The following is a 21,094-nucleotide window of genomic DNA, read 5'->3' as shown; positions in this document are numbered from 1 at the left end:
TTTCGATTTCAAAGGAATAAAATGATGTAAGTAAATTCATTACAGTAAGTGATGTATATTATAATTCAGTAGGTAACGATATCACTAAGAGATCCGGTACAATACTTTAGAAAGTAACAGCAGTTATATTTAAGATCTCCAATATCTCAGCATTATATTGTACTTTCGTAATGTACTGTCAATATGTAAAAGACGTCGTAAAATAAAAAGACGAGATTCTTTTAATTTATCTTTATTCTTGTTGAATAAAATATTCTGCATGTACAGAGGACGGACATTTAATTCTGTTTCCAGAAGTGTAATTAATTATACAATTAACTATCTCGAGATTTATGTGTAAAATTAAATATAAGGCGATCGAAATTTTCGTTGATTTTGTCGGAGGATAATTGAACATACTCTTCACGCGTTTCTCGTAGTTTTTATTGTATCCAGAATACCGCAAAGCAATGGCAATTCCTTGCCATTGTCGCTTTCTGTTACTCCTAAATTCTGGGCAAGTAAAAATCTGTCTGGGGGCTGCTTCGACAAGTTACATTCTAAAATATACTGTTTCTTTAGATGTCTTATTTTATAAATAATCATTTGTATTATTGTACATTATATTACATATGGAATATATGTTTTAATACCTGATATGAAAACAGTAGAGCTGTATTTGAATCCCATCCAGTCTAAATACTCGCGTATAAGCTCGTTCAAGAGCGCAATATCTTGAGTCGGCTTTGGTAACTTTTGTTTTCCTCCATTATTCGAATTTAATATCTGTATGATCTTTGTACGCATTTCAGCCTTCATGCGAGACAGTTCTCCACTATCCATGAGCGATTCCCTTACAGCTATGATAATAAATAATTTGTAAATGAAAAAATATTTGTAAATTCTAGTCTTTATATGAAATATATTAACTTTATGAGGTACATTTATGAGACAGTTTTCACTTGTAATTTAATTGATGTTCTAAAAACAAAACATTGTAAAAATTTATATAAATATATATTTCATATAACTTGACTCCTGCTGAAGCCTATACTATTTAAGTACGCTATATAAAAATTTCTTTTTTCGTGTCAGTGACCATCCATATACAATTAAAGAATACCGTTAATTAAATCCTTCTCCATTGCCATTTCTGCTCGACCGATGCGTAGAAGGAAGAAACTAAAAGAAGTAATGGTTTTGGATTAATTAAATGTTTCTATTGTTCGAGTTTGTTTAAACCGGCGTTGTAGACACGTGCATACAGTTCGAATCTATTTCAAAATTTACAATAATAATTGTGTGTAAATCTTCCACGCTGTTCGAATTGAGAATTCTACGAATTTGTAGAACGAATAGGTAAGCTGCTATTTATTGGAATGGTCTGCGAATTAAGATCGGGTTATTCGAAGTAATTTGTCATTTCGCAAGAAAAGGTGACGTGCGTGATTAACATGTACGTTATTTATGGGAAGTGGTGCACGGTGAGCAATTAATGTAAATTAAATCAAATCTGATACGTTGCATGCGTGCTACATCGGTTTCGTTGATCGTCGATAAGTATAACGAACAGTTACGCATGAATGAAGATGCAGGTTGATCGCTCATTCATATTCGCAAAAACTTTGAATTTCAAAGAAAACGCGTGGGGGGTTCCGTCGGATTTGATTCGCCGCGTTTATACATCCACCAACCTATAGTTAATTTGTCGCAGCGTAAGGAGCAATGTGGTCTGTTATATTTCGCGTGTCATGTTAGTTTTTGCTAGTCAATTTTCGAACGAACCTTAAATTAGGGGCCGCGTGGCCTATTTTATCCCCTATCTGCTTCCCAGTTCTCCACACCGTTGCCTGTGCTTGTCCTTGCTAGAGTAACGTCTTTCTGCTAGTTTGACGTTCATTAGATAAGCAAGTTTGTTTCGCGTACGTACGGTGTTCAGTTTATTTCAACAATCGTATCACTCGACGTCACCGTTGATTTTTTCATCTGTATGCCTTGCGTACGCTCACATCTTTTCAAATTTTCCATGAGTAAGTTATTTATTGATTTCGATACGATACTTTTGCAACGTGCTTTAACGCACCCAGACCAAACGAAATTTGAACCTTAATCTTTTATCCCTGAACGGCTGTTTTGCTATCGCTAAATTGTATACCTTAAATGTTCATATATCTGTATGTAAGTAACGCTGAAATTCGCATACTCTTTTGTCAACGTCTTTGGTTAACTGTCATGTCAGTGTCAAGTACGATGTATGTAATACGTCGGCGATATTGTTCAGTATATTAGATTCAAATGTTTCTATAGTAAACGAGAGAAGCGTGAAGAGTAGAAGAAAGTATACAAAAGGGAGCATGTGTCATGTTGTGTGTATTTGTATTGCAGATGTTTCTATAGTCTTCCCGCAGCTGTTGGTAATGCAAATACCCTTCCCTAATTTGAAATCTACAAGATGGTATTTGTCTTCAAGCTCTAATTTTAGCTGAGAGTAGAATGTGAACGATGATAGGACATTCGCAAGTGGCGCATAGCATTCAATTTAATATCTTCTATGAATAAGTATGCAGCGGACATTTCATATACATTTCACCCTGCAATGTGTTAACCCATTTGCATGGCAGTTCTAAACAGTCCGCGAACCAAGTCCAAAAGTCCAAGATGCTCGAACGACAGTAGAACACAAGGATTATTGCTCGGCGACTAGGAAACAATCGTCGCGTGCGTATTAGTCTGCTTACGGATGCAAATGGGTTGAATACAGTCTGTTACGTTTTCAGAGTTGAGAGACGTTCGATTTCGATGTTGCAGAGTAAGACGAAATTGATTTAGTTTGGTGGTGATGCTGGGATGTGGATCTGTTTTGATCCTATAGGAAGCCGAGAAGGCTGGCGTGCTTCTATTTTATTTCTTGTATTCTTCTCTGGGACATATTTTGGTATCGATGCCAGCTTAACGAATGCGGCTGCATCTAATGTTCCTCACAATACTGTCACGTCAGAAGTATCACTACCAATTTCAACACATCATGAAAACGACGAATGTAGGAATGTGACCACTGATAATAGAGCGGGTATGTAGACATACATTATAAGTACACTGCGGAGGTTTATGCAGTTTTCAATTTTTGTAGGCGAATTCTAAGAAAGCAGAATAAAATAGAGTCTTATTTTCCATGGGAGTAGCCTTTTTAGATCTGAAATCAATTAAAATTGTACTAAATTCTGTCATATTTTATATCCCAGCATTTCTTGAAAATTTTCAAAAGTCATAATTGCATAAAATTGCATAACGATCCGCAGTCTAATTATAAGTTTCTAGCATATCAAATATACTGAAAATAATGATTGTAAGGGCTTAAGGAGGTAGACTCGTTTCCAGGATTGCAAGGGTGCGGAATGCGCGATCTCATTTCTCGATAATGCAAAGATGGGGTTTTTCTAGGCCACAATCGCCCTCAAAAGTCCTATTTTTACGTTTACGAGGCGTAATTTGCATTATTCAGAAGCATACAGCTGCTCGTGTAGCTATTTTCATAAAGCTGCGACAGCCACATGCTGCCGAATAATGCAAATTATGCTTCGAAAACGTAAAAATACGACTTTTGAGGGCGATCGCGGCCTAAATTGATCTTTTATCTAGCGCTTTTGACTACTGAAAATCCGAGAAATGAGAAGGCACATCTCGCACCCGTGCAATCCTGGAAACGAGACTACCCTTTTAAACGGTATAAAAATATTTTGCAGCTATTGGTCTGTCAGTGGTCAGTCATGAATCTGGTTCTCCACATTCGCCGATAGTGCCTCCAGCGTTTCTGTACGGAGTTCTTACCTGCCAACCTTATCAAGGAATTTCTGTGAACCACATCTACTTTCAACTAGCAAATGCCTTCTTTCTATTGTCACACCTCGCACCAAGTGGCATACACGGTGTACTCTATTTAAGGTGCACTCTACTCGTGGGCTGTGCCTTTCTTGCTTTGTGGGGCTGGACAATAGCTTGCTGGCTGGACGCTGCTCTCTGGAATGTTCTGTTTGTTGCCATCAACTTCGTCCATGTATGCACGCTTCTTTACAAGCTCAGGCCTATCAAGTTTCCAAGGGAAGTTGAAGAGGTAAGCCGAGAGAAGAACAAAAGAAAGATTCTCTGACTTGGTATCACAGAACGTTCTTACTTTTCTATATTGTGTGTATTTAATTGTAACAGTTGATTTAGGCGTTAACGCGCACCGTGTTTCGGTATTAGATGATATACATACATTCGATTTTTCTTGTAAATAATACGGTCCTTCCAAGATCTACAATGAAGCAATAGACATGGACATAATGTGTACCTATTCATTGAGCTGAAATATTTTTCTTATTTGTCTAATAATCATAGAAATTGTTTTGATTGAAATCGTAGAAAAATAGTTACTTGTATATTGCATCCTTTGAGGTAGTGACTATCTATGTTTGGACATAGACAAGAATTTTAATGAATACGTAATTGTACAGTATCTCTTTTTGTTCGTAAAACATAGAATTTGTTAATATAAAAAATATTTCAAGGGCTAAAAAATGTATGAAATAGGCACTGTGATAGTCAATGTAACGAATACCATTACGAAATAGAAATGTGTAATTCCAGGTATTAAGTTGTCTATCTATCTTTAAAGTAATATTTGATATATGTACCTTGCAGAAGATTATACTTTATTGTCATATTTTTCAATATTATTTTGTAGCTTAACATTGTGTATCTTACGTAGTATAATATTATTGTCTTAGATCTTATAGATAGAGATATATTAGAAATAGTTATCATTGTAAATTGCTTGTACGTTTGGCTATTGCATCTGCATTATGCTGGAATTTTTTATATATACTACCCCTCATTTGCATCTTCATACATGTAACACGAGCAATTTCTTTATAGAGTATGCTTTCCGTACTAAGATGATTATTTTTAATTAGTAAAAGACTGAATATTCGATGACCGAAGAATATCACAAAATAAAATGGTTTTATTTTCGTATCAGTTACTCCAGTTCGAATGACAAACGATCATTTTGGCAGAAATAATATGCAAAACATTCACGAAGAGTACTATTTCTTCACTAATAACTTATCTGATCTAGTTCCATATAAATTTTATATATTATTTTCGTTCTTCTTCGTACAGGTATATATTGCAGTGTTCCAGCCATTAAGGGTATCACGTCAGCAGTTTAAAAAAGTATTAAATTGTATGAAGGTTATACGACAGTTGAAATATCAAGAAGTTTATGCCCAAGAAAAAGTGACAAAAGTTGATTCTTTATCTTTGGTACTTTCTGGAAAGTAAGTGTACGATACATAGTTTCAGCGAAACTTGAATAGTAGAGGTGAGCGAGATCCTGAAAATGTCGGGAATCTCGAAATTTTCGAAAACCTGTCGGAATTCCAAATACATTTCTCGACCCAACATTTTCGGGCTCTCAAACACTTGTATTGACTAGACATTTAAAAAATGTAAATCGTGTAAATGTACTAAACAAATCTTTTCAGATTAGTAGTATCACAAAATGGAAGAGCATTACACATTGTCTTCCCACATCAGTTCCTGGATTCTCCAGAATGGTTTGGTGTCTCCACGGACGATTACTTTCAGGTTCGTGTGGTTCTGAAATTTGTATGTCCATTGAAAAAAACATAGTTGAAATACCTTATGAAATTTTGTCTGTAGGTATCAATAACAGCTATGGTAGAATCAAGAATATTATTATGGCATAGAGACAAGTTAAAGTTAAGCATAATTAGTGATCAATTTCTGCAGGCAGTGTTTGATCATATATTGGGAAGGGATGTAGTAAAAAAATTGATGCAGGTATATGAATTTCAATTACAAGGATAATCTATCAATTTATTCAACAAGATGTTATGTCTGTTTAAGTCGTATGCATTCGTGTAAATATTACGATTGTAGGTCAGTGAAACAATGGCTGCTAGTAGTCACCAACAACAAAATGGCCAAGTAATTGGTTTGAGTGGTATCGGAGCCTTAGAAAACGATCCTGACACCAAACTTTTCGTTGTGAAAAAGACTGGCGACAGTCAAGGTATTACTGCTCTCATCAGTCGTCAACTTCAAGGTAAGTACCGATCGACCATTTTTATGATGGTAGGATTGCGGAAGAAGCGTTACATATTTTACTAATTATTCTATCTAAACGATTTCGTTACGATATCTACATGAAAACGAAATTCTTAATGCATTATTTTATATAGAAACTGGTACCTTAGCCATCTACTCTTTTTTTTTATTTGTACAATTATCTACGTGTCTTGGTAGTTTTCGTAGTTGATATTGATATTTGACCGAATAAGAAAATAACATTGTAATATATGTACAATGGAACGTACTAAAGGTGTGACTATATTAATCAATTTTTCAGTTACTTGTATTATTTTATATACATATGTATATACATATATGTATACATATAAAACACAGTATACATATGTATATACATATATGTATACATATAAAACACAGTATACATATGTATATACAGTATACATATGTCATACACAACGATTGACAGTATCTATGTATGTTTATGAAAAGAATTTACTTCAACTTTTCAATTATATGATTTTTTTATTAAGCAGTCTAATTTCTTATGAAATACAAGTACTCCGACTGACAAAAATGATATCAAAAGCTTATCTTCTGCCTACAACTGGTATTCAAAATTCCTCTCCTTTTATATACACAGATATTCACATAATTTTCTACAGAAAACAATAGTACATACACGAAACAAACGTGCAAGAAAAACCAAACATAGGAACAAGATTATCATAAAATGGATGATGGGGTTTTGTTTCACAATAGTCATGTTCCACGTTTGTTTGTTGTTTCTTATGTATTTACATTTTTGTATTGCAGTACATTAGTATGTTTCTAGTATTCTTATTTTCCTTGTGTTTTATGTGGAAAGTTATTTGGATGTATGAATACAGAAAGGGGGAGGAACTTTGAACATTGGTTGAGGCCGAAGGTAAGTTTTTGGTATTCTGTGCGGGGAAAATTAGGTCAACCAATATATAGTTGTTCTCTAAACTTTCTTAAGCACACAAGCTCATTGCGTATAAGAGTCATTGTAACAATTCAAAGTTCTTTTATCGTTTGTAAAGAATACAAACAGGAAAATTAAAATTTCGTTTAAATAAAATGTACTTTGAATTTTGTAAGAACTCTTACCTATTAAATTATTTACTTTTATATGCATGGGCATGTATTTTGCTGAATCTCTCTTAAAGGTTCATTATTTTATAATTGTTTGCAACAGTTTATTGCTCGTTGATAAATGTTTCATAATGAAATTTTTGTAAGTTGTACAACACTATGAACTGGTTAGAAAGTCTAAAAATTTTTAAAGCTACAACATGCAATAAACTATTGATGTTTTTTTATATCTTGTAACTTCTAAGATGTTCTAAGTACAATTTTAGTGATATAAATAGTACTATACTTTTTTCTGCACAGCTATATTTGCACATGCTCCATTCTATGCATGAGAAGCAAGCTGTTTTTGGGTTTTTATTTTAAAAAACATACTCTGGGGCTAAACTAGATACAATTCTTTATTAAATTGTTTCATGTACCTGTACTAAACATGAATTTATGTATTTATAGATTATTAATTTATAATAATTAATACAATTTATTAGATGCTCAACAGAATTCATCTCTCAAGATTTATATTAAAATATATAAAAATGAAAATGAATTTTAAAAAACTGATTTATGGTTATCAAAAAATCTACTGATCAAGTTTTGTTAACAATCAAAATGTTATATTATTTAATTATAAACTGTGCCTATATAATGATAATTTTACCACAAGTGCAGTACAATTGTAATTTAAGAAGTATATATAGTTGAGAATTGTTGGTTGCATGGCAAATTCTGCATGTGTTTGCAACTTAGTAATGACAACACTAATAACATATATTTATATATTTGTTACTACACTCTTTATAATTGTGCATCAATTTTGATTTTGCTTTGGATAGAAGAGAGAATGCCGCTGCTGTACACGACTCAGGAAGTGCTGAACAACACTTTGCATCATATCAATCACCTACGTACACCTCCCTTAGATCCTGTGCAACACAATAATGTTCAGACTTCCTTGTAATATCCCTGTGACACAGGCTGTGCAATTACCCTAGCACAAATTTGTACGTGATGTATATGTATTATGTGTTTCTACAATGGATATCCCCATATGTTATACAAAATATCGTCGGGTAACTTCATTTGTTATTTTCTTCTGGTTATTGTATTCAGGTGAGTCGTCCTTGTGCTTATGTAATTTTCTTTTATATTTTGTTCACAATTAACTTCCCAGGTTTTGCAATTCGATCGAGATATTTTATAAACTCATTCTCTGTAAATCGAAATACAACAGCAACGTATATTATACTCGTGTTTGTTTTCGTTTATCCGCTGTCTTTCCTAATTGCTGTTTTTTAAAAGATTTAATATTGGTTTTTCTCTGGCTCGTACGAGTCGCTTTAAGTGTATTACATTTGAGAAATGTGTACAGGGTGTTTTCGTTATCGCCAGCCAGGCGTTTTTCTAGAAAATAATGAACATTAGAAAAAAGTGAAAATGAAATTTATTATTTGCAAGAAAAACCCTTATTAGCAATTGCGTGAATACCCTGTATATCGTGGAGATAGAAAAGACTTTGCTATTGTTTGTACATAAACACAGTTCACGTGTTACAGATATTGTTATTTAAAATCCCGCGACCCCTGCTGAATCAAATAACTGAACGATCGTTTGCATTGTTACATTGCAGCAGCTGGAGATCCAAATGCATGGAGATTGGGAAGAATTGAAGAGACTGATCATGAAACTCCTGTTTAATGATAATGATTGTTAGATGAGTGTCATCCTCGACAGTCAATATAAAACAAAAGCAACATCGGTCTTTTTACATAACGATGAAATGTATTTGACATCATTGACAAACAAACAACAAACAAAAAACATGGCATGGTATGCTATGCGTGGAACAATTCAACATTCTCTTGCCAATTAATAATTTCTCCCCACAACTAGTCAAGTATTATTAATAATGGAAAGGAAAACAAGAGCATTTCATCGTTTCTAGAGCATAATGGTTCCATCCTAGTTTATAAAAAACGACGTACTACGATAAAAAAGGAAAGAGAAGAAAACAAAGAATATTACTTTATGCTTCCAAATGTATTGTCGAGTACCACCAAAATTGTTTTAAGGAGCGGCTGTTTCTAATTTACACTAATTTTTCCTCTTAATATACGTATGTTTAGTACCAAACGAAATAAGACTTTATACGTGTAATAGAATGGAAGTTGTTCGATCGCAACGGCGTAACTTCTTTACTGAAAGATCTGTGATTTACTGGAAGTATATGGTATAGAAAACAAAAAAAAATGAAACAAACAAATTGGGAGGCCTAAATACCTGATTGTTTCCCACACCCAGATATAGTGCCTTTTTACTTGCATTTCATTTATTCATTTTTTAAGGAAATTATATATACAATATTACTAATTTACATGTTCATTCAGTATCGTTTAAGAAAGTTGCCGACGGTAACCGTACTATACTGTCTACACAATCGGTCACAAAAATCTTCATACATCTGATAAAATCCAAATATTTCAAAGCAATCACTTTACAAAATTATGAATATGTACTGTACTGTATATATCAGCACTAGTCCATCGAAATTCAGTAATACATTAATATTAATCCTTTATAAATTTTTTGTTTCCATTTTATATTTCTTTCTGATTTCAATTAATGTCCATAAAATGTACAAAATGTTTGTTACTTGGCTTGAAATATTTGAAATTTATTAAGTCTGTGTAGCTTTTCGTGACTAACTGTTTATATATATGCGAAAGAATGTATATACATATATTATATATACATATATGTATCCCAATAAACTAAATGATGATTTTCTTTGTATAGCCTAGAATGGGACCATTTAAACTGGTCTTTGTTTCAGAAGGGAAGACGAATAATATTCATCTGCAGTTGAATATTAGTGCTACCAGTGATATATATATATATATAATTGCCGGAAAATGTACACCTTGAAAACATAATCACGTTAATCTGATTAAGAATTTATCTAATGTTCGATGTGTATATATATGCAGAATGTGTCTATCCAAATTTTTAGCCATTTTTTTATAATGCATATCAAAAAGAATAAATTTGTTGAATAATTCCTCGTGGGTGCATCTCTACAATATCAATAATCGTAAATTAAAAATATTATTGGAATGCGTCATTTTGACGCATCCCGTAAACTTAGTGTTAAAATGGAATTTTTTGTCAAATAATAATTAACTTTGAAATAAATGTTACGATTCTATTACGTGTTGGGTACTTAATTTTGTTTATTTGTTTTACTTGGGAGAAGTTACTTTGTCGACAGTTCCCGTCGGCAACTGATGGTCGTTTCCATTATCAAAACTATCTTTAAATGGTTTTGAGGGAATTATCGCGCAAATCATCATGATATTTCATAATGCCATTTGAACAATGGCGTTTCAGAATAGAGAATGAAACAGGAAGTTACGCCAAAAAGCGCAGATTGATAATAAAAATTGCAACGTAAGCTACATTGATGGAATATTTATATTGATATACATTGCAGATAGAGAAATAAAAATGCATATAACTTTTAACAGTTAATAATGGTAAAATTATCGAAAAATCGTTACAATAATATTATAGTCACGATTATCATTCCTTTCGTTTGGAAAACAATATTAGTGTTAACTCTAATTTTACTTGACAGCGCTAATCATGATTAGAATCGATTACAATTGTAAGTGACATGAAAATACGAGTAAAAAAGAATACGAAAATCAACGCGCACAGAGAAACGAATGTTTCATTATACTCGTGTGCAAACATTTCTAGGCAAATTTTTTATTTGCATTGAAAAAAAAGAAAGAGCAAAACATACGGAACATAATTTTCATAATTCATAATTTACTTTGAACGGAAATAGTGAAAGTATTACGTACTGAAATTTAATATAAAAATCTCAGGTTTTGACGATTGGATACACAGTTTTAGGAAAAAGAAAAACTAATAAAGGAACAAAGAAAAATCTTTGAAGACATGTTTTGTCTAGTCTTTAGCAGAAAGCATTAAAAAAATTTAAAATGTTGCTAATTATCTAATTCTTGCCCAGTTAAGGTTGTAATACATACTATTAAGAAGACTTTTTATATGTAAAATTATAGTTCTGAGAATATTGTATTCCAAATATTGTAACTAGTTTAAAAGTTGGATAATAAGTATTCTATATATGTGTAAAGTACATTCTTACGATGTTTCTTTCTTTTTCGTTGTATAATATCGGACTATTTTTTTCTTATACACCCCGCTAAATTGGAAGAGAAAAGCGAGAATCGTGTAATTTTATTTTACTCTAATACTAATAATTCATGTATGTGTACAAGAAAAGTGTAAATGGTTTATTCAAATGAATGTAAATTATTCGTTACTAATCATTGTTTTTCATTGTTTCTTATTGTTATAATCATATATATGGTGTCTTTTTAGTATATATATAGTTAGATAACACAAAGAGATATGGATGAAGTGAAAGAAATTTAATCACATTGAATACAATGATGAGAGATTTAATGATGAAAGGAATAAAGAAAGTTAGTTTTAGACAAAAAAACCATAGGAAAAATCATTCTTTTCATCTACACCCATATCTTCCCCCTTCCATGTGCAATTTACAATAATCACAGAGTTTACTGATTTATATATTTATTTCGTTGAATATGTTGTATATAAAAATACATTATACGAAAAGAAAGATTAATTAATCCTTGTCCTCGTACAGATGGCGCGAACCTGCACCGAATTCGAAAATTCAAATTTAAATTTTGGCGGGCTATGGATTATGGGAGTTTTAATGAGTTACATCACGTGACATCGCTGACAGCTGTCACTGGCTGTCACATTATACTTGCAGAGGTCACTGAGTTGTTTAGGTTATAGCGGTTGATTTAAATTAGTAAAGATGTAATTAATTATAATATTTATCAATAAAACTGTACAGCAGACATATTGCCTTAAATGTTATAATATTCAATGTTTTCAAGTTGTGTGTATTGCGAATGTGATTCATTGCCGGATTTGCAACAATGTTATATCATTGTTGCGGTTATGTCTGGTTATGGTTATGTGTTCGCCGTAAGTCTTGCTATCAGTTGATCTAAATATATACTGATATATATTTACTTACACATTTACCTGTCAACATGTGAAGTTAATTTATGTATGTTTTATTCACGCCCAGATCATGCACTAACGAACGTAATTATTATCTATCGCTTTGGTCAGGTTTGGTTAAACTATTTTCGACTTATGACTGATAAAACATGATCGTTGCGCTTTGCTAATCAGAAATCGGAACGCAGTAACGCGCCCTACATGCAAGCAATTGTGGTGCAGCGAATGATCACTGTGTTCGTCGGTGTACCGGGGAAAAAAAACAATCAACGTAGCGATGATAGAATCAACAGCATGGAACACGAAAAAGGACGAAACAGTATACAAAGCGGCAGGTTCGATACATTTGCGAAAGTATAGTCAGTTTTTTAAAGAGCTCGCGGAGAAAACATGGAACGCGGACTCCTCCTTAGAATATTTTATGGAAGGCCCGTTGCGGCTGGTATACAAGCCCGTCGAAGATGTCAGTCTTATATATTTAATAGAAATGGAGAATAAATTTCTGACCAAGTTGTTAGCTGCCGTCGCTGCCACATGCAGAGAGATCAGGCTCCTCGAGACAGAAGCAAAATCCTTCTACAAGAAATTGTTTACGCACGGAGAAAGAGATGCTGATAACAATCAGAAGAGTATCACGTGCCTGCTCTCCGACTTGCAAGATATGTTCGTTTTTGTGAACAGAGTATGGACCGTTGTGCATTTGACGACAGAGCAACTGTCCAGCTTGTCTGGTAACGCTAACGAGGTTTATTTACCTGTGCTGATAGAACACTTTATCGATCTATTTGTAATTGTTCTAACATTGGACGAAATCATCGAGTCTCAACCGTCGTTGTTAGAGCAATGGAAGAAATACAGAATGCATGTGCGCTCTATCATCCACGATCCATTGCAATTTGGTATAATGGAATCGAAGCTCCACGCATTCAATAAGTTGCTAAAGGACTTGCAGGACTGTTTATTGAAGAGGGTAATTTTCCCGAAAACAATCGAACGAGCTATGGATGTGAGTAAAGGTCCTATGATGAACGAACAGATCACTAGTTATTTAAAAAATTTAATGTCGGATATCGAGAACAAGTCTGGCAACAGCATTACATTGAGCAAGAACTGGACCAGAGTAAATATCGGTCTTGTTGTGGTGACCAAATTGTACGGCACCTGTGATAAGAAATTAATTAAACGAGTACTTGAGAATAATAAGAAATTTTATGCTGTTACTCTGATCGGGAATGTTATATGGATACCAAGTAAATTTTTAAGCGAGTTTTTGCCAAAGGAAACTGGCAATGCTGTTAGCCCACAGATCGGAGAGAAGCTATTGTCCTCCAGAACACAGAAATTGTCTCAGACTGTGAACAATTTGATTCATAAAGCTGTCACATGGTCTACAGAAGTACAGGCTGTTTCAATGAAGAATACGTTACAAGCGTCGGATATCTGGCAAAAGAAGTCTTTGTTGATAGATTTAATTGTTTTGTTATCCGAAATTAAGGAGACTGTATCGTTCGTAATGAACATGCATGCTGCGCTAATTAAGCCAATGAATCGTAATACTGTTCAATTGATTTGCCGACTAATAGAGGTACAAAAGTCTCTACAGAATATGTTTTATATACTGGGACCAGTCATAGTGCAATCACAGAATCAGGTATTACAGTATCTAAGTTACTACATTTTAGCAATGCTAGAGAATACACGGAAAAGTTTAATTCAGAAAGATAAAGGTTACAGCAAAGAAAGATTGGACACTCTGTCACTCATAACTTTGAGCATGAAACTATTGAATGGGCCGGCGAGTGCAGACAGAAGATTAATAGTAAGATGCGCTTTAGCGTGTGGTAGTCAGTTAACAGATACGTTCAAAGATGAAGACATGGTGAAACTAAGGATTTTATTAGACAATTACGATACCATAGCAGAATTGTACAATGTTATCAATGAAATTTGCGATTATTCTATATTGCTGCATCATCAGAATATAATTCCTGCTTACTTCTCTTTTGTAGCAGACAGTAATTTGAACATAAGCCATGTCATACATTTATTCGGAGCATTTAACAGTACCATTAATGAACAAGAAGGGTCGGATTTGAAAACAAAGAGGATTCTGCAGTTGAAAGAGATGTTAACTAAGAATATTCTAGAACCTGTTTGTCACGAGATTGAAACGAATCTGAGGCTTCACGTTCATGCACACCTAAAGTTGGATTCCACTAATCCATTCAACATTGGAGCAAAAGACGGCGGAAGAGTAGTACAATCCTTGCCACTACCTTTGGCAAACAGTATGATCTATGCCAAAAGGTTTATCGAACATTACCTCGATAACATGTTTTACAATCTCACTACAGTGGCCCTGCATGATTGGAGAACATACAGGATGATGCATGCTCTTGCTCACTATAAACTGAATCTTAATACTGTACAGAATCACCTGCCTACACAAACCTTGGAGCAAGGTTTGGATGCATTAGAGATTATGCGAAACATTCATGTGTTTGTTTCAAAGTATTTATATAATTTAAATACCCAAACGTTCATTGAACATACTAGCAACAATAAGCATTTGAACACCTTTGGAATTCGCCACATAGCCAATTCCATTAGGACTCATGGTACCGGTATCATGAGCACAACAGTCAACTTTGTGTATCAATTTCTTCGCGTGAAGCTGCACACGTTTTCACAATTTCTATTCGACGAACACATCAAGTCGAGACTAATGCGGGACATAAGGTTTATCAAGGCTCAAAGAGAAAACGGCGCGACACCTTACACGTACGAAAGAGCAGAAAAGTTCCAAAAGGGAATCAGAAAGTTAGGTATGACGTCTGACGGTTTGAGTTACCTGGATCAGTTCCGGCAATTGATAACTCAAATTGGAAACGCGCTGGGATACGTAAGACTAATCAGATCCGGCGGATTGCATGCGAGTTCGAATGCTATATCCTTCCTGCCGGACATTAATTCATCTGTGTCTTTCGAACTGATATGCAAAGACTTGAATTATAGTACTATAACGCAAGCTGCGGCTAGCTGCTTGGAAAACGATATCGCAAGTTTGGTGCAAAACTTTACGAAGGGTATACAATACTTCAAACTTCTTGTTGATGTGTTTGCGTCTGCGTTCAGGGATACAAAGTCGCACCACTTGCAACAATTTTACGCAATTGTTCCTCCGTTAACGTTAAGCTTTGTAGACAATTCGATATCGAACAAGGAGAAAATGTTTAAAAAGAATCAAACAGGTGCAGCATTCACCGACGACGGTTTCGCGATGGGAATCGCATATATAAATGCTCTCTTGAATCAGTCGGCGGAACTAGACAGTTTGCATTGGTTCAAAACAGTTGAAGAGCATTTAAGCACGGAGAAGCACGGAGCGGCGAATAAGAACGATCATGGAGACGAAAAGTTGCAACAAACCAGAGCATTAACGTTGAAACGTTTGAAGGAGAGAAGCGCTGAATTTCAGTTACTCTATTACAGTTTATCTGGGGCCAGAGTATTTTTTAAACAGTCCGATACTTTAATTACCGATTGAATTTAATTCCACATTGTACATTACTACTGTTTAGAAAACATAAAATTGTGCAATATACAATTGTATGCTTTAAAACATTTTGTACGCCAGAAATTTTATTTTATTTTTATAATCCTTTTGTAACTTGTATTAAGCATTACATGGTAATAAGTAAATAAAAAATACAAGTCAATGAACCAAGCAGATTTGATTTGCAAAGGATCCAAAGGATCATCGAAAACAATGCAGTTTTGCTTTTTGTATCAGTATATTTGAGCTCAATATCTTTAGTTTATGTTCATGTCAGTGGCATATACCAATGCCAGTATATTTGTAAATATTCTACCTATGCTCAATTATTATGTAAATGTTTCCTAGACCAACAATATTGCGATGTTTGATACTTATCGTTAAATAAGTAATGGCTAGGCTAGACGAACGAACTAGAATGTATTACACTTACAATTAGAGCTGCGATGCAACCAAGTATTTGAAATAATATCCGCTCGCGCATTTAAAATTATTATTGGTGCGCAAAATATTACGGAAAGGAATTTCTTTTCTCGCTTTGGCGAATTATTGTAAAACTTTCGTTCGTAACCCACTTATATCACAAATAAACAAATTTTACATAGCCAATAGACGGAACATAAAATCACAAATGTGATGCTGTTGTTTTTCTTTTAAATATTTGCACTATATTTTTTGACTACGTTCATTCAATATTGATGAACATTATTTGCTTTATATATTAACAACATTTGTTAATTGCTATAAACGGTAATGCCCTAAACAAAAATAAATTACTTAAAGTCTATATAAAAAAAAAACAGTCGTAAAACTTTAGAAATATTAAACATTAAAATCATTCTTTTTCAAAAAGTAATATCCCATTTATAAAAAGGAAGTAAAATTCATTGTTGTACTGGTAAATGATAATTCTTCAAAAAAGAGTTTCACAAATTCTTAGATTAACAGTATAATGGCAGTAATTATTGTACTGTTACTATATAGACTGTATACTTATCTGTACTAAGTTATTAAAATACGAAATATTCTGCGGGTTTGAATTTCTTGTATAGTGTTTATAGATATTACTTGTATAATTTGCATTTTGATCTTTCTGAGTTTGTGGTTGAAACCGTATCCTAGCAACGAAATAAATAAAAATGATAATAATACATTAATTACTGCATGTGATCTCACAACCAAAAACAAAATTCTAACTCATCTCTAATTTGTACAATTTTTAAAAGCAAATCGACGTCTATGTAAGTCTGCCTTGTAGTTTCTCGTGTTAAGTGCGTTAATATAGATATGCTTTGTTCCAAATTTTTGGACGACATATGACTATAGGTATGAGTTGCTGAAGTGATGTCTTTTCATTTAAATAAAGTAAGGAATATCGGTAAGTCTCCTAAGATTGAGATCTAGAGGACTCCTCAGGATTCAGTAAGTCATCACAAGAAGCTGTTGGTGTTAGTAATTGCCTACCTCCACGTCTTTTACTGCGTGTAAATACTTTGGTAAGTTGCGCGAACTTACGTCGAGACACTGCAAAAATAACATTAAAATTACGTAAATACTAGTAATTGTATTAGCAACTATGCTTCCATTAAAAAATAAATTACTTCACCTTTTCCCATATGTTTTAATCTTTCTTTGAACAGATCTTCATCATCGTGGCCACCTTGGCCATACTTTTCGAGATTCGTTCCTGGTATTTTCGAGTCTAAAGTAAAATTAAAAAAGTAGCATGAAACATTCTTTCTTTCGAATTTTTTTTACTCAAATTTTTATAATTATAGCAAAATATTGCATACCGCTTTCTAATGTTGACAGGAAATCTTCGTTCCAACGTAGTTCGGCCATGAATTCTTCGTTCTGAAGAAACATAAAGATTCTTTCATCCTCCAACATGGAATTCTCTTTTGATGACAAATCATGATTGTCTTCTGGAACTTGTGTGAGTCTAAGAAATGTTTCTGGTAGTGGTCCTAGTAAAGCAGGCTGCCATTTACGTATACTTTTTAAGGTCACTCTCGAATCAGCTTTCGGAGACTTAGAGGTGCTCGGTGATTTTTCGTTTTGTTCTAATTCACTTCTAATCTTTTCGTTTTCGTTGTCTGTGCTCATGCTGAGCAATTGGTCAATAGTGGTGTCCACGGCACCTTGATTAGATCTCAACACAGCCTGAAGATTGCATACGATTAATATCAATTAATTGAAAAAAAAATGTTTATAGAATTATTCGCTTTAGAGAATGTTTTGTTGAATGAATTTTACCTCTATCACATCGTCATCCATTTGTGGGAACATGTTTTTAAAATCAGCCATTGCCTGGTAAAATTCCAGGGTGGTCTGCTGTTGTTGTTGTTGCTGCTGCTGTTGCTGTTGTTGCTCCATGGCAGAGGCCATTACGTGAAATATCATAAATTCGCTAATTACCTGAATTAGACAGTCACATGTAACTAGGAAATCTTCGAGAAATTATCACGAGCATTCTAATGAAATGCTAATCGAACTTACCTTAATAAGGTAACAGAATTAAAATATATTAAAAACGAAAGTGTTCGAGCTTTCCATTACGTTGCCGTTGTTTGATTATTAAATCAATGCAACGTTACTTATAGAGAAAAATTACATTTTATTATGGTGTACCAATCAATCAATCGCGTTACGATGTATCGTAATTAATGAAATCCCTTGTGAATCGGTAAACTACGCGAAATATCTATATTCTATGCACATAACTGATGTAGTAACTAGTAACATGCGACATTAGCAGCACTTCACACATGCAAGGGAAGACTTGTCAGCTGTCAAATCTCGTTCAGTCTTTTCTCATTTGTGTTGTAGTCAGTTGTAAATAGTTGTAGAACATTGTAGAACGAAAACTCGGTGTGTATATCTTTATATTCTAATGAGACCATAAAGCATTATTACAAAGACGAAACTCTTGTCAGAATTAGTGATGGGCACTATCGACTAAATTCAACTATCGACTAGTTACTATTTACCCTGATAACCAGGTCTGCCGAGGGATAATCCTACCTAGAGCTAAGAATTGGCCCGTTCCGAGCTGCGCTATTGTTCGAGTTGCTCAAGGTGGGATTAACTCGATTTTTGCCTGGGATTCTCCGCGCGTATTAGTAGCTATTTTTGCCGTCTAATAGCGGAGGGCAATAGCAGAAGGCAAATTGAAGGCAAATTGAAGGCAAATTGAAGGCAGCCAGCCGGCCGAAGCTGAATTTGTTTAAGAGGGCAGTACCGTCGAGTCGTACTGATGTGATGATGTGATTGGCGAATATATAACAGATCTGGGCGACGCTGGCTCGAAAAACACATGTTGCTGCAAGTTGCAGCCATTTGCAGCCTGTTGCAGCCTGCAACTCCTTTGTCGGAGTGGATGACGTGGGGACTGGAACTGTCTTACTGAGTGTAATTGAGTGTTACTGAGCAAGAGAAGGTGAGAAGCAAAGAGGATTAGTCAGGATTAGTTGGGATTAGTCCTCTTCAGTCCTCTTCAGTCCTCTTTGGTGAGAAGCAGCAACAGCAACATGTATTTTTCGAGCCAGCGTCGCCCAGGTCTGTGCAGGTCTGTATAATAAGACAATCCTCTTTTCAACCATTTTCAACCAAGAAGAAATGCGGTGAGAGCAGCACTGTACTCGAGCGATTCACGGGAGGAGTTACGAAGAAAAGCTGATCTTCCAGAACCTGTTTATCAGATTTGTCCTGCAAATCATCTTCTGTGTTCGCGCAAGTCAAGGTTTGTAAAAATTTGACTAATAGTTGACTAATAAAGAAAAATAATCAAACTAAATGAAAAAATATAATATTTATTATTTCCTACTTCATTCATTTATTATCCCTTCTGATATTGAGTAGTCTGAATTTAAAATTATTAATATTTAAACATTAAAATAAGTGTATAGTAGTCATACAAAAAATATAAATTTTCTTTTCCGTCGAACGACACTTTTTTTCCATAAACACATTTCAATAAATTTCGAAATGTAATGAATTGAAATTGAACTGTAGAGAAAATGGTATGGCAATGCAATTTTTATAGTTTCCATCTCTTGCAATCTATGCGGACAATTTTTATTTCGCATAAAGATCCGCAGTCTAAGAAAAATAACATAAATATGAGAATAAGTAAAATTTGCATGTGCACAAAATGTGCATCTGTGCGTAGTGGGGAGCTGCCGCGCCTGCGCACGACCGTATGCGTTATTCCGAACGACACGCTGATCGTATCGATTGGTGTCGATCGATCTTCTTCCTCGTGCGCTCGATTACTTCGCTGCTGACATCTGCCACATCAGTGCGAACTACCCTCGCCGACGATGCGGCCCTGTAAAACGATATTAGCCAATCAGATCAGTAGACGCGACGGTACTGCCCTCTTAAACAAATTCAGCTTCGGCCGGCTGGCTGCCTTCAATTTGCCTTCTGCTATTGCCCTCCGCTATTAGACGGCAAAAATAGCTACTAATACGCGCGGAGAATCCCTGGCAAAAATCGAGAATTTGGTTATCAGGGTAGTCGCTACATACTATCGACTATTTAGTCGATAGTTTTTAGTGGTTTTCAGTCGACTGAATTGCTTTACTATTATAGTTATGTTCTCCATGTTCGATGAAGTTGATGAAACTCAGCTTTATTATTGAAATATTTAATGTTATTATATATTTTACATTTGTCGTAGTAGAGATTAGTAATAAAATTAAATTAAGGTAAAAATTCCAAAATTATAATTAACCTAACCTTAAATTATTATGGTCTATACTATTGAAATTCATCCAAATTTACTAAATGTTAACATTTAAAAACATTAATTGGTCTAGGTTTTTTGCTGAAAGTCGGTTCCTTCTTTCAGACATAATCTGTCCAGCCTTTGAAAATATTCTTTCTGATGGGACAGAAGTTGCTGGGAATACAGAGGTATTTACATATTTTTCTGCTATTTTGAAAAGCTGTGGCATTGTGTAATTGTGTTTATTCCAAAATGCGACTTCACAGCTCTTAATATTTGCGTACAGTAAATCTATATACATATTGACGAATTATGGTTGTTGCATATTCTATAGGTGTGGATTAGTTTGTCAACTGCGATACTTTTGTTAGAAGAAGATTCTAAAATTCATTGTTTTCTTCAGATGATTCTTGATTTTCTGCTGCAGCTCTATTTGTATTAGTTTCATGACTATTGCGTGTTATGCACAAGGAACTTATTTCATCTCTAACATATTCTGCGCTGTCTGTGCAATCCTATCGACTTCAAAT

At 34.2% G+C, this 21,094-nt stretch overlaps 5 protein-coding genes across 17 annotated transcripts; 3 read left to right on the top strand and 2 right to left on the bottom strand.

Annotated features, from left to right (window-relative positions):
* Positions 1-216: 216 nt before the first annotated feature.
* LOC143218059 (centrosomal protein 20) lies at positions 217-2,113 on the bottom strand. Of its 6 annotated transcripts, none has more exons than XM_076443009.1 (4): positions 1,765-2,111; positions 1,103-1,161; positions 633-839; positions 217-539 (listed from the first exon to the last, which is right to left on the bottom strand). In XM_076443009.1, exons 2-4 carry the CDS (start codon positions 1,128-1,130, stop codon positions 403-405), a joined length of 372 nt encoding a protein of 123 aa, XP_076299124.1. In that variant the 5' UTR covers positions 1,131-1,161; positions 1,765-2,111; the 3' UTR covers positions 217-402. The 6 variants fall into 6 exon arrangements, with proteins under 6 accessions (XP_076299124.1, XP_076299126.1, XP_076299125.1 ...); XM_076443011.1 differs by having other exon boundaries at positions 1,674-1,804; XM_076443010.1 differs by lacking the exon at positions 1,765-2,111 and adding an exon at positions 1,551-1,687.
* LOC143218054 (popeye domain-containing protein 3) lies at positions 1,733-11,537 on the top strand. 8 transcript variants are annotated; one of them, XR_013010968.1, is made up of 10 exons: positions 1,733-2,009; positions 2,365-2,538; positions 2,788-3,049; positions 3,738-4,090; positions 5,140-5,297; positions 5,505-5,607; positions 5,683-5,823; positions 5,923-6,088; positions 8,019-8,295; positions 8,813-11,537. XR_013010968.1 is itself a non-coding variant. In XM_076442999.1 (9 exons), exons 3-9 carry the CDS (start codon positions 2,827-2,829, stop codon positions 8,878-8,880), a joined length of 1,227 nt encoding a protein of 408 aa, XP_076299114.1. In that variant the 5' UTR covers positions 1,733-2,009; positions 2,365-2,538; positions 2,788-2,826; the 3' UTR covers positions 8,881-11,537. The 8 variants fall into 8 exon arrangements, 2 of the variants coding, with proteins under 2 accessions (XP_076299114.1, XP_076299115.1); XR_013010964.1 differs by having other exon boundaries at positions 3,723-4,090; XR_013010966.1 differs by having other exon boundaries at positions 2,365-2,697; positions 3,723-4,090.
* Positions 11,538-12,553: 1,016 nt separating this feature from the next.
* LOC143217843 (WASH complex subunit 4-like) lies at positions 12,554-13,967 on the top strand. Its single transcript, XM_076442488.1, has 2 exons — positions 12,554-13,861; positions 13,959-13,967. The coding sequence occupies exons 1-2, from the start codon at positions 12,554-12,556 to the stop codon at positions 13,965-13,967; spliced, it is 1,317 nt and encodes a 438-aa protein (XP_076298603.1).
* LOC143218052 (WASH complex subunit 4-like) lies at positions 13,791-19,636 on the top strand. Its single transcript, XM_076442995.1, has 2 exons — positions 13,791-13,927; positions 14,004-19,636. The coding sequence occupies exon 2, from the start codon at positions 14,051-14,053 to the stop codon at positions 15,821-15,823; it is 1,773 nt and encodes a 590-aa protein (XP_076299110.1). The 5' UTR covers positions 13,791-13,927; positions 14,004-14,050; the 3' UTR covers positions 15,824-19,636.
* LOC143218057 (CUE domain-containing protein 1) lies at positions 17,220-18,806 on the bottom strand. Its single transcript, XM_076443004.1, has 5 exons — positions 18,332-18,806; positions 18,089-18,250; positions 17,626-17,995; positions 17,439-17,534; positions 17,220-17,356 (listed from the first exon to the last, which is right to left on the bottom strand). The coding sequence occupies exons 2-5, from the start codon at positions 18,233-18,235 to the stop codon at positions 17,220-17,222; spliced, it is 750 nt and encodes a 249-aa protein (XP_076299119.1). The 5' UTR covers positions 18,236-18,250; positions 18,332-18,806.
* Positions 19,637-21,094: the final 1,458 nt, after the last annotated feature.

Source organism: Lasioglossum baleicum, chromosome 18 (assembly GCF_051020765.1).
Source record: "Lasioglossum baleicum chromosome 18, iyLasBale1, whole genome shotgun sequence".
NCBI classification, from domain to species: domain Eukaryota; kingdom Metazoa; phylum Arthropoda; class Insecta; order Hymenoptera; family Halictidae; genus Lasioglossum; species Lasioglossum baleicum.
This window is presented reverse-complemented; position numbering and strand designations above follow the sequence as displayed.